The 20,446-nt window shown below is 39.9% G+C and overlaps 1 protein-coding gene across 7 annotated transcripts in view; it reads right to left on the bottom strand.

Moving 5' to 3' along the window:
- Positions 1 to 1,281: 1,281 nt before the first annotated feature.
- LOC110492206 (calcitonin gene-related peptide type 1 receptor) overlaps positions 1,282 to 20,446 on the bottom strand; it is a 46,465-nt gene continuing 27,300 nt past the window's right edge. The window contains exons 1-13 of one of the 7 annotated variants that reach the window (XR_016487354.1): positions 19,743 to 20,036; positions 10,541 to 10,595; positions 10,316 to 10,466; positions 9,577 to 9,684; positions 9,347 to 9,459; positions 6,624 to 6,715; positions 6,195 to 6,321; positions 5,271 to 6,014; positions 5,077 to 5,137; positions 4,846 to 4,912; positions 4,428 to 4,646; positions 4,204 to 4,245; positions 1,282 to 4,034 (exon numbers count right to left, since the gene is read on the bottom strand). Coding sequence is in view for 3 of the 7 variants with exons in the window: in XM_090203241.1 (XP_090059367.1) it covers positions 3,771 to 4,034; positions 4,204 to 4,245; positions 4,428 to 4,646; positions 4,846 to 4,912; positions 5,077 to 5,137; positions 5,861 to 6,014; positions 6,195 to 6,321; positions 6,624 to 6,715; positions 9,347 to 9,459; positions 9,577 to 9,684; positions 10,316 to 10,466; positions 10,541 to 10,595 (1,453 nt within the window). In the remaining 4 variants the exon portion in view is untranslated. Of the gene's footprint in view, positions 4,035 to 4,203; positions 4,246 to 4,427; positions 4,647 to 4,845; positions 4,913 to 5,076; positions 5,138 to 5,270; positions 6,015 to 6,194; positions 6,322 to 6,623; positions 6,716 to 9,346; positions 9,460 to 9,576; positions 9,685 to 10,315; positions 10,467 to 10,540; positions 10,596 to 19,742; positions 20,037 to 20,446 lie in introns of those variants that run through there. The other 6 variants (XR_016487353.1, XM_021566305.3, XM_090203242.1 and 3 more) reach the window with 6 other exon arrangements.

The raw sequence follows: 20,446 nt of genomic DNA, 5'->3' as shown, positions 1-20,446 counted from the left end.
TGTTTAAAGGCACAGTCAACTTAGTGTATGTAAACTTCTGACCCACTGGAATTGTGATACAGTGAATTATAAGTGAAATAATCTGTCTGTAAACAATTGTTGGAAAAATTACTTGTGTCATGCACAATGTAGATGTCCTTACCGACTTGCCAAAACTATAGTTTGTTAACAAGAAATTTGTGGAGTGGTTGAAAATCGAGTGTTCTTCTAAGTGTAAGTAAACTTCCGACTTCAACTGTATAAATGGGTAGAATCTACTGTACACCAAAACCAATTAGCTAAGGTGCTAGATGCAAAATTGTAAGCTGGAGAAACAGTCAGATGATAATTTATATAAATAGAGGCTAAGTTTTTTTTAATCGACATTCAGAGAATATTTGTAATAACGGAGCTGTGAGTCAGGAAGCAGCTGAAACGTTTAATAAAGCCAGCGAAACCAGTAACGAGACAATTCCATTTATCGGCTACATGCCGATAAACAAGAACAATAACTGGTGAGAAAACATAAGGGAGTGACATATAAAGGGGAGGAAATGATGACGGTAATGACGTTCAGGTGTGAATCATGAACAGGTTTACATAATGATGAGTGCCAGGTGTGTGTAATGATGAATCCAAGGACCGGTCGTTAGTATTCTGGCGATGTCGTATGCCGGAGGAGAGGAGCAGAAGAGGATGTGACAATATTCCCACAAACAATTATGGAGTGCAACTCTTCACGTTGCACGGTAGGCCTTATGTTCATCATCTTCAATATCTGCAATAAATGGGAACATCACCCAACTAAAGACCTACGTCTGGAACGTCAATTACCTACATTATGTGGACGCCTCATGAACTGCTCTCAACCTGTACCAATAGTGTATCATAAGGAATTGCCATTACATCCAATTTAGGCCAGCATTATTTGTAATGTTCATGTGATCAAGTATGTACTTTAGGCTTCTCTCCACATTAAAAAAAAGCTACCTAACCTAAGACAAAGAGCAGTAACATCAGCCCCTAAAAAGTAACTTTAATTTCTAAGACAGGATTGACACAGGCCCTTATCCACCTAAGATGAAAGGAGTCTGGGAAAAACACCAGCCCATTTTTAATAGCAATCTTTACAGTTTGCAAGAAATATCCCCTTTTGACTTGCAAGTTTAACTAAAGTCAATGAGTGTCCGTTTTTAACAAACACTTTTCACTCCTTATTTATTTTAATACATTCAGACCTACATTATAAAAAAAATATCCCCAAAACTATTATTCAATGGACAAGAAAACTCTAGCACAAACCAAAATGATAAATGTTTATTAAATGATTTTTTTACACTTAGAACACAATTTATTTGGAAGTTAAAGTGGAATGTTTTTCATACACTGCATAGTAAATTCTCCCCCCTACACACATACAGATGCACAGTTCAACTGCAGCTCAGCGGTATAATACATGTATCCTCTCTGATTTTTCAAAGATTGTGTATAGCAACTCAATATACAAGATTCGCTAAAGCATAAGAAAGTAACACTGGATAAAAAGTGTTGTGTCAGACATAGGGCATTCTCTCATCACAGGTTCTACTATTAGAGATTCAAAGCACACACTTTTCCTCATTGTGTTGTATTCCTTATACACTGTCGTCTTACTTGCCTCAGAGAACTTAACATTCAGCAGTCAGAACTATGCCAAGTTAAGCAGTCATTTCATGTTTCTAAAAAAGGCAAGCTTATGTAACACATTTAAATAATAAGTTCAACTTCATTAAAGTGACAGAAAATGCTGATCCAAACCTTTACAATATAGCCTTAGCAGTGTCAGTAATAAAAAATAATTAAACGATACCAGAAATTCCTAATAAACCAACACTTACAGTGCCAAGAGAAAGTATGTGACCCTATCAATAGACATACATAGTGTCTAATAACACACAAATTGTATTTTTCCTTGTCTATATTGAATACATAATTTAAACATTCAGTGTAGGTTGGATTAAGTATGTGAACCCCTAGGCTAATGACTTCTCCAAAAGCTAATTGGAGTCAGCTAACCTGGGGTTCAATCAATGAGACGAGATTGGAGATGTTGGTTAGTGCTGCCTTGCCCTATAAAAAAAAAACTCAAAATTTGAGTTTGCTATTCACAAGAAGTACTGCATGATGTGAACCATGTCTCGAACAAAAGAGATCTCAGAATACCTAATATTAAGAATTGTTGACTTGCATGAAGCTGGAAAGGGTTACAAAAGTATCTCTAAAAGCCTTGATGTTCATCAGTAAGACAAATTTCAGAACTGTTGCTATTCTCCCTAGAAGTGGCCATCCTGCAAAGATGACTGCAAGAGCACAGCAAATAATGCTCAATGAGGTTAAGAAGAATCCTACAGTGTCATCTAAAGATTTACAAAAATCTCTGGAACACGCTAACATCTCTGTTGACGAGTCTACGTTACGTAAAACACTAAACAAGGATGGTGTTCATGGGAGGACACCACGGAAGAAGCCACTGCTGTCCAAAAAAAACATTGCTGCAAGTCTGAAGTTTGCAAAAGTGCACCTGGATGTTCCACAGCACTACTGACAGAATATTCTGTGGAGATGAAACTACAGTTGAGTTGTTCGGAAGGAACACACTTTGTCGAGAAAAAAAACAAAAAAAAAAGGCACAGCACACCATCAACCTCATCCCAACTGTAAAGTATGGTGGAGGGAGCATTATGCTTTGGGCTGCTTTGCTGCCTCAGGGCCTGGACAGCTTGCTATAGTCGACGGGAAAATGTATTCCCAAGTTTATCAAGACATTTTGCCAGAAAATGTAAGGCTGTCTCCCAATTGAAGCTCAACAGAAGAAGTTGGGTGATGAAGCAGGACATTAACCCAAAACAGAAGTAAATCAGCAATAGAATGGTTTCAACAAAAGTTCTGACCTCAACACGATTGAGATGCTGTGGCATGACCTCGAGCAGTTCACACCAGACATCAAGAATATTGCTGAACTGAAACAGTTTTGTAAAGAATGGTCCTCCTGACTGTTGTGCAGATCTGAGCCGCAACTACAGAAAACATTTGGTTGAGGTTATTGTTGCAAAAGGAGGGTCAACCAGTTATTATATCCAAGGGTTCACATACTTTTCCCACCCTGCACTGTGAATGTTTACACGGTGTGTTCAATGAAGACAAACGTATAATTGTTTGTTTTATTCGTTTAAGCAGACTTGTTTGTGACCTAGATGAAGATCAGATAATTTTATGACCAATTTTTGCAGAAATCCAGGTATTTTCAAAGGGTTCACATACTTTCTTGCCAGTGTATATACTGTCCAATATGCCCACAGGAATTGATTACATCCGACACTGATCGGCAGTGAAGGCCAATTTCAAACATTGCCAGAGATAGCCCTCTTTATTGGGTCATTTTATCACTGGGATTGTTCCATAATATCTTGTGCCTAAGGCCAAAATCAGCAACAATGAAAAGCTACAGTGAAATGTATATACATCTGCTTGCAAATAATTGTCTGTAAGGTTTCAACTGGACCCTGTAAGCTGCTCATCCATTATCAGATGTCTGTATATGGGTTTTTGTCTGTGTGTTTGCATGTGTATCTTGTACACATTTGTGTGTATATTCTTACCACGTGTGTGATCCAACATTTACAATGACACAACAGTTCATGGCCCCCATTTTCTGCATTGATCAATTGTCTGTGGCCAATCTGTGAGTTTCGTGAGCCTGTTTGTCACAGCATCATGCGATGGTGCCTATGGGAAGTGGCAGTGCAGTGCTATCAGATGTCCGTGGTCTCCAGGATCCTGGGCGTGTCCATCTCCCCGTTGGTGCAGCGCTTGCCGTTGCTCTGTCCATTGGCTCGATAGTGCACACTGCCACCTGGCTTAATGATGGTGTCCTCCTCAGGAGCGGTGAGCTCCAGGCTGACTGTAGCGCGACTCGTCTCAGTCCCAGAGGAGTTGGTGTTGTAGTGGGAGTAGAAATCTGTCCATTTCCACACCAGCTTGGTCTGTGCCCATTTCCTCCTAAGACATGCCTGCACCTATGGAACCAGACACGGAGTGGTTTAAGAGCAACATAAATGCTAGCTTGAACATTCTCAGTAAATACATAAGAATTTCTGAATGATCATGATTATATTATTAAATAAAAATGCAAATTGTAATAGGTATACTGAGCTTAATCATCATATTTAAGATGCTGGCACTTACCTCTGCATTGTAAAAGCAGAATATAATTGCGACCAGGAGTCCCTATATCAAATAAAAGTAATTCAGTGAATATTGAGTGTGGAAAGGTTATACCAATGTTTTGAACACGATACATACTCTATGTCGGCTAGTTATATTCATTTTGTAAGGCACTGTCTATGCTACCAAACATCGATTTAGGTTTGTATAGAATGGAACTGTGAGCAGCACCATCCAATCTATACCTGGAAATGTGCAAAAATGTTCATGATGAACTCGTAGATGGCCCTGGCCTTACGTCCCTCTGGCCTCCAGGGAACCAGGATGAACTGGGCTCCCAGCAGAGGGATCAGGATGAGAGTGGCTCTCACCACCTTCATATAGGCATTAGACTCTGCACTGTGGGTCACCTGCAGCTTGGTGATCAACACACGCACTATATTGAGCAGGAAGAACAGGTTCACCTGGAGAGAGAGTGTAGAAGAGGAAGAGGAATAGAGTGAGTGAATTGAGTGATTGCATTCAGTGATCGATTGTTTTCCATGAGCACCTTGAGTACTTGCAATTCAAACCCAATACTAGATTAAAACAATAATAATTCTGTTTTTGAAACCCTTTGGTTTCTATTTCTGCTAAATGTTTGTTTTGGTAGTGCAGAATCACCAGCAGGGCAGCATGGACAGGCCCATGGATGATGTAGAGCAGGTGTGTGTCGGAACTGATCCAGCATCTGGGAGACAGAGACAAACCTGAGCTCAACTGAGACAGAAACATCTGATTCTGAGTTTAACTGAGATTTCAGTAACTGACAATGTTCTAATGCAGTATAAAGCGCAGAATGTCAATCTATGCCACTAATATGCACTATATTCAGAGGGAGTTGTGACACATTACCGGTCATCATAGAAGAGCCCACGTGCCACAGCATGTGTGATGGCAGGAATGATGGGGAAGCCTGGGAGAGAGACGGAGGAGTACATGACTGTCGAGCTTCCATAAGGCCTTCATAGATATGACATAACAAATGGAGCTCTCCTCAGGGACCCCCAGACATTTCACAATTTTGTTGTAGCTCTGAACTAGCTCACCTGATTTACCTATTCAAGGGCTTGATTAGTTGACAAGTTGAATCAGGTGTGCTAGCTCTGGTATAGATCGAATGGGCATCCCCGAGGAGAGGTTCAAGAACTGATAAAGCACAGGCGGATGGTGGCACCTTATTTGGGAAGGACGGACTCATGGTAATGGCTGAAACTGAATAAATGGTCAATCAAATACGCAGTTTCCATGTGTTAGATACCAATCATTCACTCAATGTGATAGAGATATGAAAAAACATTATGTAAGGGGAACTGCACCTCCTTACCTTCAGGCTATGCCAAAACACTACATCCCAACTGTTCCACCACCTCCGGTCTCTTAGCCCTCCCACCCCTACGGGAGGGTGGCTCCTGCTCAGCCCAGCCAAAGAGTGGGAGTCCCTGCCTATCTTGCGAAAACTTCTGAAACCCTACCTCGAGTATCTTACATAACTCACCCGGGCGTCTGATAAATTATTAAAATGTCAATGCAAGTAAATTATGTGCTAGGGGATCAGGATGGTCAAACAACAATGAATATCAGACAGCAGAGCAGGACAGAGATTTGAAAAGTGAAAAATAAAGATGTAGTCACTGACCCCAACCCAGGACATAGTACCAGCCCAGCTTCTGCTCTCCCACAAACACAGTCACGATGATGAGAGTGTGCAGGTAGATCCCCTCACACAGCATCCAGAAGTAGTTGGATCCAAACGTATACTGGTTCAGGACTGTCAGGATCTTGCATCCAATCTGAGAGAGAACAACACAGGGAGAAGCCTCAGGACAGAGGTTGTTTTTATAAAACGCTAAACTTTAAGCGGTCACTGGCACTCATTTCCACACATTGTGGAGTGTAGCACCTCAAAATGTTCACCAACAGAGTTCAACTAGTAGCTATTCACCCTGATGGCAGAGGTGCACAGTACTTACAGGGTTGCTGGCCCCTAGCTGCTGGTTGTTGGCTACAGCAGAGAGCCAGATGACAGTGCAGATGGAGTTGAAGATAAAGGACAGGAACATGTTCTTATGGAGGGAGATCCTCTGGCAGCTCAGACTCCTAATGGGAGGATTAGAACAGAGAGAGGCACACTTAGGAAACAAACAAGTGTGTAAATGTATCTACACTGGCTCGTATAGGGTCATAGGAAAGCTCAGTATTCCATTTGACTATGTGAATTAATGTTTGCAATGTAGGGAACAACCAAAGACCTCTGTTTAGAATAGAGGGCTCTGGTGTAGGAAGAGCAATACAAACAAAATCACTTTGATTAGAGGGTGTACAGTGAAAAGGTACACTAAAGTTACATTCAGAGCACAGTCTATCTGGTGGGTCCATAGATGAAACAATGCATGACTCACTTGAAGTAGGAGAAGATGCAGAGTGAGATGATGAGAGATACCACAGACAATCCATGTCCCACAATGGCCAAGTAGTACAAGCTAAACGCAAACTGGGCAAGAAGGGGAAGCATTAATTCCCTTCTTTAACCTGGTAAACTCAGACACCATCTGGTGGTATTTTCTAAACGACACATAACATGTAAAATCCCTTCATTACATACATCTAGACTTCAAAAAGTCCAAGAAACGCATGCCTAGTATTGTTAGAAAAGGTAAGAACCGTGGGATTCTGATACAGGTGTACAGCAACAACGTTCCCAAAATTGGCCCCATGTTAGGGAATAAGAAATGTTAAAGTCTAGGTTTGAAATAAAATATGTCACAATTACCATTCCAAAAGGATACATTTTTTGTCATATATTTTTCCTGGCACTCAAAACATGTGCAAATTCCTATAGTAAGACAGCCATTTTAAAAGTGCAGGCCCGATGCAACGTGTCAGGCCTTCTCACAGGAATGCTATGCATACAGAGCCTTCAGAAGTTATTCACTCCCCTGGACTTTTTCCACATTTTGTTGTTTTACAACCTGAATTTAAAATGTATTAAATTGAGATTGTGTCACTGGCCTACACGGCATACCCTATAATGTGAAAAGAGAATTTTGTTGTTTAGAAATTAATGAATGATGTTTACAAATGAATGAAAAATCAAGTGCGGAAATGTCTTGAGTCAATAAGTATTCAACCCCTTTGTTATGGCAAGCCTAAATAAGTTCAGGAGTAAAAATGTGCTTAACAATTCACATAATAAGTTGCATGGACACTTGAATGACTACCTCATCGCTGTACCCCACACATACAGATAATTGTAAGGTCCCTCAGTTGAGCAGTGAATTTAAAACTTAGTCAACCGCAAAGACCTGGGAGGTTTTTAAATGCCTCGTAAAGAAGGGCACCCATTGCTAGATGGGTAAAAAATGTAAAAAGCAGGCATTGAATCTTTGAGCGTGGTGAAGTTATTAGTTACACTTTGTATGGTGTATCAATACACCCAGTCACTACAAAGATACCTTCCTAACTCAGTTGCTGGAGAGGACGGAAACCACTCAGGGATTTCACCACGAGGCCAATAGTGAGGCCAATTTAAAACAGTTAAAAACAGAGTTTAATGGCTGTGATAGGAGAAAACTGAGGATGGATCAACATTGTAGTTACTACACAATACTAAACTTAATGAAAAGGAGGAAGCCAAAACATGCATCCTGTTTGGAATATGGCACTCAAGTAAAACTGAAAAAATGTGGATAAGAAATTCACTTTATTCCCAGAATACAAAGCGTGATGTTTGGGGCTAATACAACAAATCACTAACACTTCATATTTTCAAGCATGGTGATGGCAGCATCATGTTATGGGTATGCTTGTCATAGGCCAGGGCTAGGGTGTTTTTTAAGATGAAAAGGAAAAAAAAGAGTGCTAAGCACAGAAAATCCTAGAGGAAAACCTAGTTGTCTGCATTAAAACAGACACTGGTAGGCAAATGTACCTTTCAGCAAGACAATAACCTAAATCACAAGGCCAAATATACACCAAGAGGATATTGAATGTTGCTGTGGCCTAGTTACAATTGGATAAAATTGTCTTGAAAATCTATGGCAAGTCTTGAAAATGGCTGTCTAGCAATGATCAACAACCAACTTGACAGAGCTTGAAGAATTTAAAAAATAATAATGTGCAAATATTGTGCAATCCAGGTGTGCAAAGCTCTTCGACTTACCCAGAAAGACTCTTATCACTGCCAAAGGTGATTCTAACATGTATTGACTCAGGGGTGTGAATACTTATGTTAATGAGATATTTCAGTATTTAATTTGAAATCAAATTTGCAAACATTTCTAAAGACATGTTTTCATATTGTTATTATGGCGTATTGTGTGTTGAATGTGAGAGAAAACAATTTCATCCATTTTTAATTCAGGCTGAAGGCACTGTATAAGGAGAAAGCGGAAGTCATAACATTTTCACTGATGTAATCAACTCATGTCAGATTCCCAGTTCACCCACTAGAAGATCACATGACATGACCACTTGAAACTAGAGGCGTCTGGTTTGGGTAGTACCTCAGTCCAAAAATGGCTGAACGGATTTTCAAGCCTGACATTTTAAAATGACCCAAAAGTTATAATTTTTAAAAAAAAGTAACAGACATGCGAAGGAAATTCAAAGTTATTTTACGATTCATTTTTCCCATTGGAAAAAAGAGATCAACAGCGAATATGGAGGATGCATTCAAGGTCATGACATTAAATGTGGATGGAAAATAAATGTATTGCTTTATGCTGACCACCAGGGTGTACTCTTTCCATTCATACAACGTTTTTACACTTTTGGTGACTTGACCTAAATTACATACTCTATTACTATGACCATAGCATAGCACATGATTTATGGCCTATGGGAGGATTCTTATGACATCGCCAGCAGTAAGAGTTGAGCTAGATTTCCAAAAATACAAGTGCTGTAGCTTTCGAAAGATATGCCACTTTCTATTTTCTGACTGAAATTGACAGAGTGGGTAGCAGTTAAGCTCCGTGGGCCCAAAACAACCCTCAGAGTTTAACAGGTATTAACTAAATGAACACAATAGAGAGAGATGAACTTAAAAACAATCACTAAATTGACTCACAAAATTGTCTAAGCCACTGTCAAAATTACTAAACAAGTTGGCTTAGAAGTATACCGTCAGTTTGTCCTTAGTGTACATCTGACACTGGGTGTAATTGGACCAGATACGGTTGCTCTCAGGGTGACGAAACCACTGTCCGTCCGAGTTGCACACTTTAGTTGCTTTCTCTGTTTGAATGGACACAGGGAGAGGATGGGTGTCAAAAAACACTTCAGGCGAGGCATCATTATTAAATATCAAGTCAGTTTAATTGTGATTGTTAGTTGTGTGGCTGGGCTGTTTACCCGAGGGGTCAAAGTCCTGGAAGTACACAGGGCAGAGCTGCATGGCCGTGCCAGGTGCAGAGTCATCCCAACACAGCCAGCCGTCCCACGTGCGGTTACAGAATGTGCCTGGAAGGGGCGACAACAGAAGAGTAGCTGTGTACAGTGTATTATAGTAATGCATCTGTTCCATGTTTCAAATGTTTAGGTTCATTGCCTTTGTTATCTCTGAACTGTTTTATTATATCATGGACATAATATAAAGAGAGTGACATTGTTAGTGATATTAGAACTTCTAAAACGTCTAAAAAACCTAGGGCTAAATCTGTCACCATAAAATACAGTGTTGAGGCATTTAAGACAAAGTGAAAACGGTCTCTCATGCGAAAGCAGAGTAATGAAAAACAGATCAAAAAAAGAAGACACCTGTTAAATGTTTAAAATGTCTCTTCAAAATGTATTATTTACGACATTGAAAATAGTATAAATGCATTTAAAACAGAGAAACAGCTACATGTGCAAACAAAAGTCACTTTAAAAAAAACAGTCCTAGTGAACAATACAATGAAGTCTGTGTCCAGGTTGTATGTACAGAAATAGAGTGCAAAACAGCATTTCAAAAGCCTTTATTTAGTGAGGTTGAGATACAGGGGCAGCTTGGACACAAAGACCACTCCTTTCAGACCTGAGGGTAGTCACTTCCCTTCCCCCCTGACCTGAACCATATTGTATGTGTGCGCACGTGTGTGTAGTGCCTCACCAGCTTCATTGCGTGGTGGGTCATAGATGATCTTCAGGTAGCACTCAAACTGAGCTGAGAGGATCTGGCTGCGGGTCACGGTGGTCGACAAAGGGATGTTGGGCACCTCCTCGGATGCCAGCATGGTCCCCACATCTTCACAGTGGCATACCTATTGGATGTTTAACAGCCCCTTTTATATAGTTTCTAATCAGACAAAAACACACATATTCAGGAGTCTCTCACCTCAACGGCCAGTAGAAGCACCGGAAGCCATAGTGCTGGGATCCTCCACATTTTTCTATATGGGACAAAGAGAGGTGTTGCCAGTGAGCATAGGTGAACTACAGTGGCCTGGGAAAGTAGTCACCCCCTTTGGAATTTGTCCTATTTTGTTGCCTTACAACCTGGAATTAAAATAGATTTTTGTGGGGTTTGTATCACTTGATTTACACAACGTGCCTACCACTTTGAAGATGCAAAATCTTTGTGAAACAAGACAAAAAAAACTGAAAACTTGAGCATGCATAACTATTCACCCCCCAAAGTCAATAATTTGTAGAGCCACCTTTTGCAGCAATTACAGCTGCAAGTCTCTTGGGGTATGTCCCTATAAGCTTGGCACATCTAGCCACTGGGATTTTTGCCCATTCTACAAGGCAAAACTGATCCAGCTCCTTGAAGTTGGATGGGTTCAGCTTGTGTACAGCAATATTTAAGTAATACCACAGATTCTCAAGCTTAGGGTTATTGTCCTGCTGGAAGGTGAACCTCTGTCCCAGTCTCAAATCTCTGCAAGACTGAAGAAACAGGTTTCCCTCAAGGATTTCCCTTTATTTAACGCCATCCATCATTCCTTCCATTCTTACCAGTTTCCCAGTCCCTGCCGATGAAAAACATCCCCACAGCATGATGCTACCAGCACGGTTCACCTTGAGGATGTTGTCCTCAGGGTGATGAGGTGTTGGGTTTGTGCCAGACATAGCGTTTTCCTTGATGGCCAAAAAAATACATTTTAGTCTCATCTGACCAGAGTACCTTCTTCCAAATGTTTGGGGAGTCTCCCACATGGCAAACACCAAATGTGTTTGCTTATTTTTTTCTTTAAGCAATGTCTTTTTTCTGGCCACTCTTCCGTAAAGCCCAGCTCTGTGGAGTGTACGGTTAAAAGTGGTCCTATGGACAGATACTCCAATCTCCACTGTGGAGCTTTGCAGCTCCTTCAGGGTTATCTTTGGTCTCTTTGTTACCTCTCCGATTAATGCCCTCCTTGCCTGGTCTGTGAGTTTTGGTGGACAGCCTTCTCTTGGCAGGTTTGTTGTGGTGCCATATTCTTTCCATTTTTTAATAATGGATTTAATGGTGCTCTGTGGGATGTTCAAAGTGTGAAAAAAAATTATAAGCCAACTCTGATCTGTACTTCTCCACAACTTTGTCCCCAACCTGTTTAGCGAGCTCCTTGGTTACCATGGTGCCACTTGCTTGGTGGTGCCCCTTGCTTGGTGGTGTTGCAGACTCTGGGGCCTTTCAGAACAGATTTTTTACATACATACACACACACACAATTACATTACATTACATTACATTACATACATACATTACATACATACATGACACTTAAATAAAGTCCACCTGTGTGCAAACTAACTAATTATGGGACTTCTTAAGGTAATTGGTTGCACCAGATCTTATTTAGGGGCTTCATAGCAAATGCACGCACCACTTCCGTTTAGAATTTTTTTTAAACGTATTCTTTTTTTCATCACACCAATTTGGACTATTTTGTGTATGTCCATTATATGAAATGCAAATTAAAGAAACTAATAACAGGTTGTAATGCAACGAAATAGGAAAAACGCCAAGGGGGATGAATATTGCAAGGCACTGTATGACGAGAGGAATCACAAGCATGGAAATAGTAGAGGGGAGCGGCTGCATTTCTAACTGATATACTTCTATGGTCTGGTTCATGGTAGAAATTATTTGCAGCAATAGCTCCCTTTGAATGGACCACTCAACAGTAATTGGCCATACTATATGAGACAACATAAATACATGTTTGTTTATGTGTATGTGCTGACGGAACACACATTGCAGGGTCTCAGAACAGGATGTCCACTCAAAACAGGTCACAGTCGTTCCGCCCATGGTCAGGGAACGTGCATATTTATAATACCAAGAAAGACGAGGATGTTTATTTGAAGATAGCTGAAATCTGATGTAAAAGTATACAAAGCTTGTCCCTCGTGAAATCCACACTCTTCTTACAAAATGTTAATTCACTAACCCAGCAAAAAGAAACCTTTTGAATTATAAAGCACAGTCAAATTCCAGCTGGAACAGGAACATAGAAGTATTGATCTTTGAGTACTAAGAGACATATGAAAACATATTTTTAGTGAGTTATTAAAAAATGACGAGTGTAAAACAATAGCAAAGGGAGAGAAAGACCAGAGGAAAAGAGAGGATAGAATGTGGAATGCTTTGGAGCTGTGGGGGAAGACTGTTAGTAAGGGAGGATGAGTCACACACTTCCAGCTCTCTCGCTCCTTACCCCGGGTTCTTTGGAAATGTCATAACTGTCAATGGTCAGACAGAGATGGGTGTGGATCACAATCTAAGAAGGGAGCCACAGCATCTTACTGCAGCTCTGCTCTAGATCTCTTGTAAATTGTCTTTGACCTTTTATCTGTGACCATGGGTGTGGGAGAGAGAGATAAAAGAGAGGAATACAGAGATCGAGAGAGAGGGGGTAAGACCTGGTACAGAGGCAGAACACAAGCCCAATGGCTGACCCCTATGGCAGGACAATCCACAGAGGCGCACGGTTGGCCCAGAAACTCAATACACTGGTGTAGTCTATATATAGGGTCCACTCTCTTCAATGGCTTGTCACCTGATCAAAGTCCCAGGAGGGACATGGGTGTCACACTTGTTCAATAGTGTTCTCATACAACACCCTTTCACAATCAAGCAACGTTCCCATTTCCTTTGTCTGTAAAACTACTATTTGCCTCCTATACAAGGAAAACAAACACACGGAGTAAAAACATTTTTTTTATTAAATAATTTGTAGTAGTAATATGATTGTAATTTGCTAACAATACAACTAACTATCACTTAATCAAACTGATCAAAACTGATGTAGTGCCTAGTTAACGTATATAGTTTGATAACTGCTAAACACTGTCAGTTTCTATAGTTTCACTTCACAAATGTATCAATTTGACATCCATTTATGTTTGAAGGTAAAACCAAATCTATGGATAAGGCTGTAAATACTACATCATCATTCTCCATCAGGCAGTGTGCTGGTGTAGTCTATATAGATGGTTCTATATCTCTTCAATGGCTTGTCACCTGACCAAAGTCCCAGGATGGACACTGGTGTCACAAGTGCTCAGTAGTGTTCTCATTCAACGCTATACAACACCCTTTCACAATCAAGCAACTTCCCATTCCCTTTCAGTCTGTAAAACTGCTATTTGCCTCCTATGCCAAGGAAAACAAACTGAAATGAGAACTGTAATTACAGTCTGGTTGTTATCATGAACTGAGTAGTAATGAGCAGGATATTACATCCTGATGATATCAATTAATCAGACTTGTTTCACTATATCAAAAATGTCAAGTGTCACATGACACGAGCCCTAGAGAGAGAGAGACGCACACAGGGAAATCAATCAGATTGTTACAGAAATTAAAACCTCCTATTAGACATATTGGGAAAATGAAACAAAAACAAATTATATACCAAATTGCTATTCGGCCCTAAAAAGAGATTATAAATTAGCAGAATCGCTCTACCCTGTCAGAAATACAAAACAGAAACAACATGACCAGATACAAGCTCAGTGACCACCAATACAGTACCACAGAATGAGTACTAATACCCATAAAACCTAGGGGTCAAAAAAGGAAATGATTCCAATTGTTTTTCCACCATTCATTTTTCCTATAGGAGATTTTAGAAACACTTCAAATAAGGGCTTTTTCGTGTAGGCTTACCCTGGCGTGATGTTTTGATAACGTTGTAGATCTCTAGGACAAGGTGACTTTGATCAATACATGTCTGTATTTATTCCTCCAAAATTTAAAGCTAATTAGCTGCTTATGTGGCTATCACAAAGAACTACAAATGCCATGATGATCTGGATGAGACTGCCAAATCGAGGAAAATGTAAGAATCTCTGGATTCTAATGTTAACTACATTTAGTAATTAATAAATTGGCAACATTTCTTTAAAAATCGACAATCGTCTGTCTTGTCCAAGTTTTAAATTGACAATACCTGTTAGCAAAGGTGTCAGCTAGAGGTGATATGCAGGAGCTTGCAGGGATTTGTAGTCTTGCGTGATGTCTACTTTTAATCTAATTAGCATTTTCAAATCTGAGAGTAAATAGAGCTGAATATATTGATAAGACACTTTGTCCAAGAGAGATTTACATGGTTATCAAAACGTCACGCCAAGGTAAACCTACACATAGCACAGACCTAATTGTAAGTGCTTATAAAATTCCCCATGGGAAAAATTATTGGTGGAAAAAAGATTAGAAAAATGTCCCTGTTTGACCGCTAGGTTTTATGACACTTCCACTGTGGGGTTTTATTGGCTATAGAGAAAAGAGACACAAAAAGACTTGGCTACCCAAAGAGGAGTGTGTGTATGTAGTCAATGCACGACAGGGGAAGTAAAGATGGAGATGCACTTCCTCCGCCATTAAAAAAAATATTATTCAGAAAGAGTCATTCTTTGAAGAAAATACTCAATTTATTTAAAATGTATATATATTAAACCCAGAGGAAAAAGGTTAAATACTCATTGACGAAGGAGTGTTGGCTCCTCTTGCAGCCAAATATGTATTTGCCACTCATTGCCTGACACTGGGCCAATTGCGATATTGCGCGTGACTAACACATTTCAGTTAATTACTATAGCTCTCGCCCTTGGGCCAATCAGTGTCATTTTGTAAATGCCGGATCTATGGCAAGACACATAATTCATCCAAATTGAGTCAAAATCGGAACAGTGCTGTCTGAGGTATCGCGTGTGACGAAAGTACAGACTGAGACAGATCCACAATCTCCTCCCTAATTAAGCATTAACACTCGCTATTATTATTTCCATGATTATTATCCCAAATGGTAATGATGGTAGTTGTATCACAAATATAGGGACGATGATAATAGTAGTAATAGTGTTAGTAGCTAGAAATGATAGCTAGTAGTGGTAATAGGGATAGTTGTGGTATTAGTGTAAATAAAAGTGGTTGAAGCGTACATTTTTTTGTAGTAATAGTAGTTTGATATTTTTCATGAGAGCGAGAGACCTTCAGTAATGACAAATACATTTGAAACTTCACGCACAGGAAAACTTTTGTATGACTTAAAAAAATAGTGGGGGGTGCCTGTCCATTGATAACTACACCAGAGCACACCAAACGAATAAAATAAAGACAGCACTTCAAAAACAATATTTCACACGATAGCCTTCTGGATTTGCGAGAACTTTTCATTTTGATTTCGGCATAAATTAAAATGTCGCACTGACTTGTCCACGGATTAATGTTTCAGATGTTTCAATGAAGAGTTTGGCGTTCGACGAGCCATGTGCGACATACACACATTTACACACAGTTACAAGCCTAGAGTTAGCGGCAGGTGAACGAGCAATATCCACCGTCGTATGGATAAAGCCTGAGCTGGAATGGGAAGCTAATTGGAGCTGGCTAGCTTTAGCAGTATACCTCTCAGGCGCCTTGCGAGGCTATTGGCCCCTTAACCTGAGCCCTAATCTAGGTTAAGCAGAATGCCAACTCAAAACAAAACACAGCGCTAAAGATAGAATCCTTAGGTTGCTGCATCCATTTTTTTAAATGATATGTATGCCCATTGATTCTTAAAAAATCTCAACTTAAATGCCTCAGCTTAGTTCAACTGTCATACCCCATCAGAACCTAAAACATGAGCTTGTTTTACTCCAATGTTTGTAAACAATGTGAATGGGAACAAACACTGTAAAGCCTCAACATGGCTATGGTTACGATCATTGGTCATTCCTTGCATCTTTAGCTATGTCTATGAATTTGAGGTGACAGCTTTCTTATTGTTTCAATTAAGGATTCTAGCTTCAAGGAATTAATATAATTGGTCTACCAGCATCCCAGGTAGTTCACTTCATTCAAGAAATAATTGGTACGTATAATACCTGTAGTTAAGCAAAAATGAATGCTCTACACTATTTAGATGTATTTATTCACTGATTTGCAGACCAGGACAAACAGTTTCAAGATATGACTATATAAAAATGTAATTACTGCTAGAAACTGTCCCTTCATAACCACTCAGGAGGCTCTTCATAACCACTCAATGAAATTCATGAAGTTGTCATTCCAGTCCAAGTCTTCTTTAAGGCGGACTCAGAGTTATTCTAAGCTTTGATATAGGACCATCAAATCGAAGTACTTTAACTTGTTTTAAATATCCTTGTGTTACATGTAACACTGAAGCGCTTTGCTAACCTCTTGATCAATGTACCATTTCAGTGTATGGATATTTTCAAGTTCACCCTTCCTTACATCATTTTCTACCAAAGAGGCCTGCCACTGGAAAAGTACAGATGTGACTAGAGTGTGTCTTGAACCATATTGAACATCTTGAATAATACCAACTTGTTTCAAGCAGACCACCATAGTCCCCGTGCCCAAGAACATCAAGGTAACCTGTCTAAATGACTATCGTCCCATAGCACTCACATCTATAGCCATGAAGTGCTTTGATAGGCTAGTCATGTCTCACATCAACACCATCATGCCAGAGACCCTAGAGCCTCTTCCTCTATTACCTTTCCTTTTGCCTAGTCAATTTACCCCTATCTACAGTATATGTGAATAGCTACCTCAATTACCTTGTACATCGACTCGGTATTGGTACTCCCTGTACATAGCCATGTTATTTTGACTCATTATTGTTATTCACTGAGTATTTATTCTCTGTGTCACTATTTCTATTTGATCTTTAAGGACCCATAAGTAAGCATTTCACTGTTAGTCTTCACCTTAACTACCACAGTCACCAACATTTCCCTGAGCAGTTTGGCGTTTCCTTTCCCAGTTTTTTTCTTTCTAACTTTCATTCAGATGTATTAATTCCTCTGAGACAGACCTTGATGACTACTTGGGTACTGAATCTCCACCCACACGTTAGAAGCATCTTTAACCATTTGACTTGAAGAGATTGCTAATCATGCATTCCGTATTTCATGAAAATTATTTGGATTTCCCAGCTCCTTTGACGACCCCATGACCGCCGAGAGCAATGCATCTTTCTGTCCTTTAGGGCAGGGTTTCCCAACCCCCCTGCCTGGGTGCACATTTTGGTTTTTGTCCTAGAACTACATAGCGGATTCAAATAACCAACTTATCATCAAGCTTTGATTATTTAAATCAGTTGTGTACTGCTTGGGCAAAAAAAAACAAATCATGCACCCGAGTTTGGGAAACCCTGCTTTAGAGGCAGATTATTTGAAGGTGGCTCTTTGATGCCAATTTGTTGTTTCTTTCCACAAGTGGTGGTAGTTGAGTTTAGGGACGACCTCTACACTTAATCCACTTAATCCCCCCACTTAATCCCCCCTCTTTTGCTTACTGTAGGTCAGGCTGTCATAGCTCACTGACTAACTCACTGAGGAGAAGCCTGTTTATTTGTATTACAAAAGGGCTGTGGAGAGCCTCTCAGAATCCCAGGAAGGATGAAGTATGAGGAGGCCTCTCTTCCTCTGTTGTCCTGGCACTTCCACCCCCCTCGCCCAACAACCACAGGTTAAAAATAAGCCATTGTTAGCCTACACCTACACAAAGGCCTAGGGTTTTAGAGGGAAGTAAACTGAACTTCCATCATTAGGTGTCAGTGATATCGTTTAACTCTTTTTAAACATATAACTGCCAGGAAACATGACTTTGATAAAACTAGAACAGTTATGTTATACAAGTCAACAACATACTGTGTGTAGACCAACTTCAACTAATATATGGACCACAGTGAAAAGTCTACTATGACATATGGAAGGTTCTTTACTTTTACTCTGATTCCATAAATCTCAGAGTCAACTTTTGTTTTCCAGGAATTTTCATAAAGCTGTCTATTGGTGAGTGATTATGGACTTTTCCCATAGCTGATCCAGAAATAGTTTTCCAAGCTTGGAGCCATGCCATACTGTTTTGCTAGAGAGGGAGACAGAGACAGAGACAGAGAGAGATCAGACTGTCCACAACAGTTCCCCAACACACTGTCCCATCACTGTGATACCCCAAACAAAACACTCTCCCACCGGCCATGGTGCCAGTAGGACTGGGTGGACATACTGCACCCACTCCAACACATACAAAAATATGATCCCTATTTTATGATCCAGATTTTGCCACCAACCATCCCCCCACTGTACTGATATCCATAACACTGACAGAGCAGGTATGACATGTTTCAGACCTCCTGTGGTTATATTACTGAAAGGGTTTATGCATTCCCCCCCAGCAGTTTATATACCATCCTGCTACTCAAAATAATCCATAGGTAACATTAACCCCTGGTCCCCTTAACTTCCACTACCCAGAAAAAGCAGTTAGTTCAGCACAGGGTCTTGGCATGATTGCAAAAGGGTTTTGGACTAAAGTAGCAGGCACAACACATACCACTCAACAGCTGCCTGGCAGGGGCAGTGTGTTCTAGGGCAAAGATATGTTGGAGGGCTGGGACTCCTGAACAGAACCATTAAAACCAGCAACACAATATGCACAAATAGAACAGACCTGGAAACACCTCAAGTTGCTTACTTACTGATAGCCTTTGATGTGAAGCCTTTAATGTTACATTTGAGTGAGATACAAAACAGTCATGTGCAGTATGTAATTGTGAAGGCACAACAGTCAAGGATATTCGTAATTTAATTTCACTTCCATCCTTTGTTCTTAGAAAGCCAACTTGTTGCAATAACCACGATCGTACGAACGCAGGCACATACGAGCGCACACACACATTTATATATTTTTTTACTTAAATGTATACCCTCCAAATTCTCCAAACAAGGCAACCAACTGGCCAGGGCGTGTTTGTCATGCAACCTGTTTGGGGCGGGGTTATTTGGAGACTGCGCGTGCATTAGTGCCCAAAATGTGCCCATATGACCAAATGCATTTTATTTGTCTAATTGATATTGTTTAGTTGATAGGCTATTCATTTTTATTTTCTTAAAATGACACGGAATTCTATTTCGCTGGGCATGCATAGGCTAATGACAGACAATCGCGTCTATGACAGTAACATTGATATCACATTCTGTAGCTTGCAAAAAAACAAACAAAAACAAAAAAGCTCTTATAGTGTGTAAAGCAAAAACATTTGCAGCTATAACGGGCATCCTCTTGGAAAATATGTCAAAAATACACATACCTTTAGAATTTGTTGGATGCTCTCTACTTTCCAAAATCTTCCCACCTTCACATGTGCCAGTGTAAACGTCTCAGGCACTGTGTCCAGTCCGCACCAAAGCGTTGAATTGATAGCGGCGATTGTTGAGGGCGGTCCGTCTCAGGGTTTTAGTTTTTTTTTAAATAATCAACATGAAATTTGGATTTCAGAGCCTAATTGGTTATTTCCATGATTGAATCAGTGTTTCATTTTTTTGAAGCAATGCTTACACTGGTACTACCACTGTAAATTAGTTCGTCTGCAACTGACTGTTATGAGTCTTTTAGACTAGCAAGCTGCTGCTTCATTCAAATTAAATATAAAACGCATGATTCATTGCTGAGGAGGGTGGGATTTTTTTGTAACAATTTCATGCGTTCCCAATTACATAAACATAGGCCTTGGTTGTCACTAGTTACCACAGCCACTGAGTACAAATTGTCTAGGCCTATATTGTAAAAATTCATGAAAACAAAAATTAGCTTTTTGGTGTTAATTTAAGGTTATGGTTAAGCATACGGTTAACAGAGTGGTTAGGGTTACGTTTAAAATCAGATTTTAAGAAGATAAATTGTAGAAATAGGCGGGGTTTAGCCATAATTATGACTTTGTGTCTGTGGTAACTAGTGATTGGCTACTAATAACTATCCAACATTAATTAATATTCTAGACCAGTCTGTCTAAAA

Source organism: Oncorhynchus mykiss, chromosome 16 (assembly GCF_057628025.1).
Source record: "Oncorhynchus mykiss isolate SJ-2025 chromosome 16, ASM5762802v1, whole genome shotgun sequence".
Lineage (NCBI taxonomy): Eukaryota > Metazoa > Chordata > Actinopteri > Salmoniformes > Salmonidae > Oncorhynchus > Oncorhynchus mykiss.
Note: the sequence above shows the minus strand (reverse complement) of the source record. Positions and strands in the feature narration are given on the sequence as shown.